Source organism: Lycium barbarum, chromosome 2 (assembly GCF_019175385.1).
Source record: "Lycium barbarum isolate Lr01 chromosome 2, ASM1917538v2, whole genome shotgun sequence".
NCBI lineage: Eukaryota > Viridiplantae > Streptophyta > Magnoliopsida > Solanales > Solanaceae > Lycium > Lycium barbarum.
In genome coordinates this window covers 97,960,692-97,968,772 of record NC_083338.1, presented here as the reverse complement: position 1 = coordinate 97,968,772, position 8,081 = coordinate 97,960,692, and the positions used below count along the sequence as shown (strand labels likewise).

General features: G+C 39.4%; 1 protein-coding gene across 1 annotated transcript; it reads left to right on the top strand.

Annotated features, from left to right (window-relative positions):
- The first annotated feature begins 1,510 nt into the window (after positions 1 to 1,510).
- On the top strand, positions 1,511 to 2,552 carry LOC132628700 (uncharacterized). Its single transcript, XM_060344465.1, has 2 exons — positions 1,511 to 1,635; positions 2,111 to 2,552. The coding sequence occupies exons 1-2, from the start codon at positions 1,511 to 1,513 to the stop codon at positions 2,550 to 2,552; spliced, it is 567 nt and encodes a 188-aa protein (XP_060200448.1).
- The last annotated feature ends 5,529 nt before the right edge of the window (positions 2,553 to 8,081 follow it).

The following is an 8,081-nucleotide window of genomic DNA, read 5'->3' as shown; positions in this document are numbered from 1 at the left end:
AACAGGCTCCGGAAGTTTAATTTGAAATTGAACCCGGCTAAATGCGCATTCAGAGTACCGGCCGGAAAGTTACTGGGATTCCTAGTCGGCGAAGGGGCATAGAGCTAGACCCAACAAAGATCAAAGCAATCCAAGAGTTGCCTCCTCCTCAAACTAAGAAAGAAGTCATGAGTGTCCTGGGAAGGCTAAATTACATCGGGCGGTTCATATCTCAATCCACCATCCTTGTGGAGCCCATCCTCAAGCTGTGGAAAAAAGACGCTTCCACAAAATGGACGGAGGAATGCCAAAAGGCATTCGACACTATCAGCATATATTTGTCCAACCCACCAGTCCTGGTACCACCAAGGCTTGATAGTCCTTTGTTGTTGTACTTGTCAGTTGTTGAAAAGGCATTCGGATGCATGTTAGGACAACACGATGAAGAAAGGAAAAAAGAGCGTGCCATTTATTATCTGAGTAAAAATTTCACAGCTTGTGAGGTAAGATATACGCTAGTAGAAAAAACTTGATGTGCTCTAACTTGGGTAGCTAAAAAATTAAGGCATTATTTGTCTTCATATACTACTCACCTCATATCCAAGATGGATCCTTTAAGGTACATATTCTGTCAGCCCATGCCCATCGGAAAGTTGGCCAAATGGCAGATGCTTTTGAGTGAATTCGACATTGTATGCATAGCCCAGAAAGCTATCAAAGGACAGGCCTTGGTTGATTTGTTAGCCGCAAGCCCGGTGGATGAAGAACTTGAACCACTTCGTACCTATTTCCCAGACGAAGGGGTGTTGGCTATAGAAGAGGGAGAAACAGAATCCTATACTGGCTGGAGGTTGTTATTTGACGGAGCAGTGAATTACAGAGGTTCCGAAATCGAAGCGGTCTTGATATCAAAAAATGGGCAACACTATCCCATGGCCGCTAAACTCAAGTTCTGCTGTACAACCAATATGGCTGAATACGAAGCCTGCATACAAGGCCTCAAAATGGCGCTAGGTATGGACGCCAATGAATTATTGGTCATTAGAGATTCCGACCTGCTGATTCACCAAGTGCAAGGAGAATGGGCCACTAAGAATGAAAAAATCTTATCATATGTGAACCTAGCACAGAAATTGTGTAAAAAGTTCAGAAAGATTGAGTTTCGACATGTGCCAAGTGCTCAGAATGAATTTGCTGATGCACTGGCCACAATAGCGTCAATGATTCAACATCCTTAAAGCAGTCACATCGACCCGCTAAGGATAAGTTTGAAAGAAGAACATGCCCACTGTTTCCATGTGAAAGCTGAGCCAGATGGCAAGCTATGGTACAACGACATCAAAATGTATTTGGAAGGACGGGAATACCTCGAAGGCATTACAAATGGACAAAAGAAGACCATCCGAATAATGGAAAACAGTTTCTTCCTAGATAAAGAAGTGCTATACAAACGGACGCCGAATTTGGGTCTGCTCAGATGTGTAGATGCCAGTGAAGCCACCAACCTTCTAGAGGAGGTACATGCGGGAACATGTGGATCCCATATGAATGGATTCGTACTAGCAAAGAAGATTCTACGAGCTGGATATTATTGGATGAGTATGGAGAGCGACTGCTGCAAATATGTGCAAAGATGACACCAATGCTAGAGGAACGGTGATCTTATCAAAGTCCCTCCTTGTGAGCTTAATGCTTTGAGTTCATCATGGCCTTTCGTCGCCTGGGGCATCGATGTTATTGGACCCATTGAACCCGCAGCCTCGAATGGCTAACAGTTCATTTTGGTTGTCATTGACTATTTCACCAAGTGGGTGGAAGCAACGTCTCACAAATCAGTAACAAAGAAAGTGGTTGCGGACTTTGTGCGAATCCACATTATATGCAGATTCGGTGTGCCCGAGTCCATCATAACAGACAATGGAGCAAATCTGAATAGCCACCTGATGAAGGATATTTGCGAGCAATTCAAGATTACCCATCGAAATTCGACAGCTTACCGGGCGCAAATGAACGGGGCCGTAGTAGCAGCCAACAAGAATATCAAGAGGATATTGAGGAAAATGACTGATAATCATAAGGGTTGGCACGAGTAGTTGCCTTGTGCTCTACTAGGATACTGTACTACAACCAGAACTTTAACAGGAGCAACTCCATACTTGTTGGTCTACGGAACTGAAGTAGTCATACCTGCTGAAGTTGAGATACCTTCCCTGAGAATCATTCAGGAAGCAGAATTGGACAATGCTGATTGGGTCCGAGCTCGTTATGAGCAATTGGCTTTGATTGATGAGAAATGGATGATTGTTGTATGTCATGGTCAGTTGTACCGGCAAAGGATGGCAAGAGCTTTCAATAAACGAGCCAGAACCAGACTCTTTCAAATTAGGCAATTGGTGCTCAAAAGGATTTTCCCGCATCAAGAGGAATATAAGGGGAAGTTTGCTCCCAATTGGCAGAGGCCTTACATAATACGCAAAGTACTCTCTGATGGAGCGGTAGTATTGGCAGAAATGGACGGTCAAGAGTGGCCGAAACCGATCAACTTCGATGCAATCAAGCGTTACTATGCATGAAGAAGGAGCTTCTTAGTTGTAGAAGTATTCTTTGCTTGTAATCATTACTCTGTTTTGCTTGTATTTGTTGCTTTCTTTTGCTTGTAACTGTTTTATAGTAGATAGGCTAAACAAAAACATCTTTTGTAATATGAACTACGCAATGACCTAATTTCCCCTCAGTGGGATACGTAGGCAGTCAATTTGGGACCCGATCACTTTATTAGTAAAACCCAAAAGTCCATTATTTTATTCCTAAACTACGTTCGACCTGAATTCCTGCTGCGATAGGATACGTAGGCGCTCTTTGAGCTCAGTCGCATAAAAAAAAACTAGGAAAACCCCTAGGGAGCCTCAGATAGGACATCACAAAGAAGCAGGGACTGCTGCATGCCCAACTGGGGCAAAATTTTTGAGAGGATCTCAAAAATTCGCGTCGTCAAGCCACTACAAAAATTCAGCTAACTCAGGACTTTAAACTGGAGCAGAAATTTTGAGAAGACCTCAAAATTTCCCTGAAGAACTCGGCATAAGAATTGATGGATCGAAATTTAAACTGGGGCACAATTTTTGAGAAAAGGCCTAAAAAATTCCTCGTAAGGAAGCAAAAGCCCCGGTCACGGAGGAAAGGATCTCCCTCACTCAAAACGCTTGTCATGACAATTAAAAATACTTTTATTTTTCCACAAAATATATATCCTCATGGTAGCATTACAAAGTAATTTTTCTGCATAATGAAAATAGGTTTATCGTTCGAATACCGGAGCTAGAAGAGTTTTGGGTCCAAAAAGTCGAAGATGCGACAGTGCCGGCAACACAGATCAATTTAAAATAGGAAAAAACTAACCCATTTCTGATGCAAGTCCCCAAGACATCGGAAGACGATCCTTTTTCTAACCTTACTTCATGTACAGGAAACGTTTCTCTAAAAAGGGTCCAGACCACTGTTGAGATCCGGCTTTCGAAGTATATGTCCAGCCACGAGGGCTGTGAAAAGTTTAACTATCACCAAGGACAAAAGCCACAATGACTAAGAAAATTAGAATGCCATGAGGGTTAAGTATCCAACCACGAGTTCTATAAAAGATCGAAAGGCCATAAGAGCAAATAACATCTAGCCACGAGGGCGATAAGGTTTTGAATTTCAAAAGGGCAAAAATCTAGCCATAAAGGCTACGAAAGACTTCGAATTTCAATAGGGAAAAATATTAAGCCACCATTGATATATAATGCTGGGAAATTGCCACAATGGCAAGAGCTTGGCCAAAAAAGTCATAGTAAAACAAAACTGCACATCCGACCAAGAGAGTCACAGCTGGCATAAAGGACGAAAGAAAGACGATTTAGCCAAAGGGGCCATATCTGTCATTTACATCACCTCTACAAATTGCTAAAAGGGCCATTCCACGTTTATTTTTCTGCTGCCGAGAAGGCCTTTCATACAAACATGCTAAGAGGGCCGTTGCACGTTTATTTTCCTACTGCCGAGAGGGTCATTCATACAAACATGCCAAGAGGGCCATGCATACAAACACGCCAAGAGGGCCATTTATACAAACATGCCAAGAGGGCCATTCATACAAACATACCAAGAGGGCCATTTATACAAACATGCCAAGAGGGCCATGTATATAAACACGCACGCCAAGAGGGCCATTCATACAAACATGAACAGAGGTCCATGCATACAAACAGGCCAAGAAGGCCATTTATTTTAATCGCCAAGAAGACCATTTATTTCAATTGCCAAGAAGGCCATTCATACAGACATGCTAAGAGATAATTTTATTTCAATTGCCTAGAGGGCCATGCATAGAAATTATGGGATATAACAAGGCAGTTAAGCGATGTAAAACTGGTCATGAGACTGCAGTATTCGCTCAACAGGCAAGATGATGTAAATCCGGTCAGATGACCGCAGTATTCGTCATCCAAAAATCAACAACAGAGAGAAGCAGATTGGTAGCCGCCAAAGAGCAGGCTGATCAAATCAAATCCAGAGAGATTGCGGAGTAAACGTGGAACTTTTCTTACGCAGCCAGTCGAGATAAGGTGCCCAAGAGAGTCAAGCTCTCCGGCCAGGACTTGGAAGATCACTCCTCACCAGGCTCAGCCACACGAGATTGTTTATTGCTTATGTGCTTTATTGTTTTTCTTATTCTGCAACCGGACAGACACACACCGAAAACACATAAAGGCATTCCCACATAAGGGATACCCTTTTCCTCCAATTGAGTCGAACTACAAGTGACTTGATTCCAAAGAACAGGGATATGTAGGCAGACTCAATGCCAGAGAGTTAGTCACACTCTCACCAATCACACCGGACTTCCCAGCTTGACAACCGGAAAATATGAGAATTTACTTTAATATGCATTTAGGAGTCATAATCATGCCGAACTACAAATGGCCTGAATTCTCATAAAACTTGTGATATGTAGGAAACCTAGAAGCCAGGGTTCGGCCATATATTTTGAAAATTTGCATAAAATGAGGGGCAATATGACTTGGGTCAGTCAAAAGTCAGGGTTGGTCAAATTTCATTGCTCAGGGATGGTCCTGCCATCCCCGAACACCGAAGGGGCAGTTGTTGTCACCTAATTTTTGACCTCCCGTAACTAATTTTAATTGATCAAAGTGCCTGAATTTAAATGGGGTGATAAATATTTTTTTTTAATAAAAATCAAGATGATTTTGTAGACCATGCATATAATGTTTTACCTCTAGTGTTTGGTAAAATAATTTCTACAATAAATCTTTTGGAAGTTATTTCACAATAACTAACAAGGCATTTTACTAAAAATAGTGTATAAATATGCAAATATCAGAATTTTAATCAGCAAATATTACCCCCATTTTAATTCAAGGAAATTAAGTACTTAAAATAAATAATCATTGTTACCCCAAAATTTTAATTCTCTGCGTAACCATTTTATGTGGAAAATTCTAAAATTAATTATAATTGATTTAGATGAATTAATTATGATTATATTTGTAAATTGCCGATTATGTGTTTTAATTTCGGCTACAATTGAAATAATCAATTAATTAGCCAAATAGGGCTACAATTGAAAATAGCAAATTCATGCTTTAATTCAATTAAGGCTATCCCTTAAATTTAATGCTTTTGTGAAGTTTAGTCATGTTTTTAAAATTAATTGTTTGATTAATTTCAACTTAATAGCAAATCAATCTCTTAAATTGTCTTGTTTTTACCCATTAATTCTTTCCTTTTTTTGGTGCGTTAGTATATATATATATATATGTATGTATGTATGTGGGCCGCCCGTTTTCAGAGGGGCGAAGTCCAGCCCAACAAGGGCCTGACCCGGCCAAGTTCCCAAAATAAAATAAAGGGGCTAAGGCCCCATTTACATTTTTTAGCCTACCAAACACGCCCCATCTCCTCTTTCCCTCTCCCTCTGCCCCCCTTAACCCTGGCCGCCTCACTTTACACTCTCTCTCTCCTCTTCATTTTGGTTCAAAATGGCAAAAGTTCAGGCGGGAAACATAGTAGGCAGTGTTGTGTGTCCATTAATGGGAATGAAGTTATTGCTTCATTCGATTTTGACCAAACGCAACCCCAAACATGGTATAAGTATATATTTTCTCTGTTTTCTTTAAAATCAACAGTAACATCTCTGAAATCTCTTAATGGTTTTTGTTTGTATCTAATTTTGAACTTCGATTTTTCATTGGTTCATATATAACCATGTGGATCGACCTTATTTAGGTCAAAATTTGTTCTTCCATTTGCTAATTTGATTGATTCTCAAACGTTAGATTGGGATTTGAGTAAAAGAATTCTCAAAGATGTGAAAGTCCCACATTGGCTAGAATTAGGGTTTTGAATATTTGGGGCTTCTATAAAGAGTGCCCTAATTTTTGTTATTGGGGACAGCTGGAGCAGAATATATACACAATATTCACTCTATACTCGAAATATCTAAGGTTTGTGGCATTTTGCTTTAAAACTTTAAGAGTTCGAGTAGTCCAAGTTTTTAAAGTTTGATTTCTGGTTTTTGTTGGCTTTTTGTGTGGGGTTGAGCACATTTGGGGGAATAACTGAGTTTCCAAGTCCAAATCTCATCCAAGGCTGCACTACAAAGAGGTAACATTCCATCCCTTCATTTATTTTCTTTTTCTGTAATTTATTTTTGCTATGTTTATGTGCTTAATTTTGTTGTTTAAGTAATACAGTAGGCTTGTTAGATAGTCAGTACTGTCTCTTTGGTTTGGGTTCTGTTTTTGTTAGTTATGACTTGTTAGTTTATTTGCTATTAATCCTGTAATCAATATGCTATGATCCTAGTCTGGATTACTGTTTGGATTATAGCTGACATAATAACATACAACAACTTATAAATAGTAACGAGGATTCAACACACTCTATATTATATCATGCTACTCCTAAGATGCATATCTGAGTCTAGTTTTACTTGTGTGATACAGCTCTGTTATCATGATTAGTTGGTGATTTTGTTCAACATTCTCCGTAACTAATGTGCATATGTATGTTGTTTAGTTACTGCTATAAGTTGTAGTTGGTTATCATGGCAGCTGTGGTCTTGTTTAAACCTTCTTCATGATTTGTATGTTATAATGTATGATTGTTTGGTCCTAGTTGTTGTTGGAAGGCTGTCTTGGTCCCTTACTTTGATGAATTTAAACCTGCATGACTGTTTGAACATTACCAACTACATTATACTTGTATATTAGAGGATAAGTATATGCACATATGTTCCTTTAATATACTTGTGAGAAAATACACTACTAAGGAAGTTTAGTCGGTCATTAAGGATTAAGCTTGAACCCTCGCCGGTGTTATCCATGCCTGGGGTTCCTAGAAACCCCTTGGAACTTGTGCGACTTCGGGAATACGGGGTAAAAGCTTTCCATTAATTACCAATTAGAAATCTTTACGTAGTGTGCATATGCTTGAGTATATTATGCGAATATGTGTGTATACACCTCAGTTTCTTTTACTTGACATGGATACGGATCACTCTTTTGAGTTTAGTTATGTTATAAATTGTCCCCTTGTACTCTATTTATTGCTTGATTTAATTGCATGAGTATGCCTATATGTGATATTGATCCTTCACTTCTTCTATGATACAACCCTTCCTACATTGGGCCTCCTTCATCGGCTCAGTCCCACTCCTGCTTGGGTCTGGTCTCATTTTGGAAAGGAAGCTAATATTATTTGAAGGTCCAGTCATGGGTAAAATGACCCGAAGGCCCAACTATGGGTGAAAATAGTACCAGTGGGTGCAGTTAGCCCACTGGTTTAGAATCGTAGCCTTATTTGTTTATTTGATTTTTATGTGTAAGTATGTAAAATAGACATTATATTAGTAAAATCCCTCATGAATGTAGAACTAGGATAAACACTTAGTTAAACTAGGTAATTAAGATAAAATAAGTACAAATCTTTTTCAAACTTTGGCTTTAAACAACTGATTTCTTAAACAAATATTTTGGCTACGCAAAGTGAGTTTTGAGACAAATAATAAGCTGATTTCAAAAAAAAAGAAGGGAAAGCTGGTG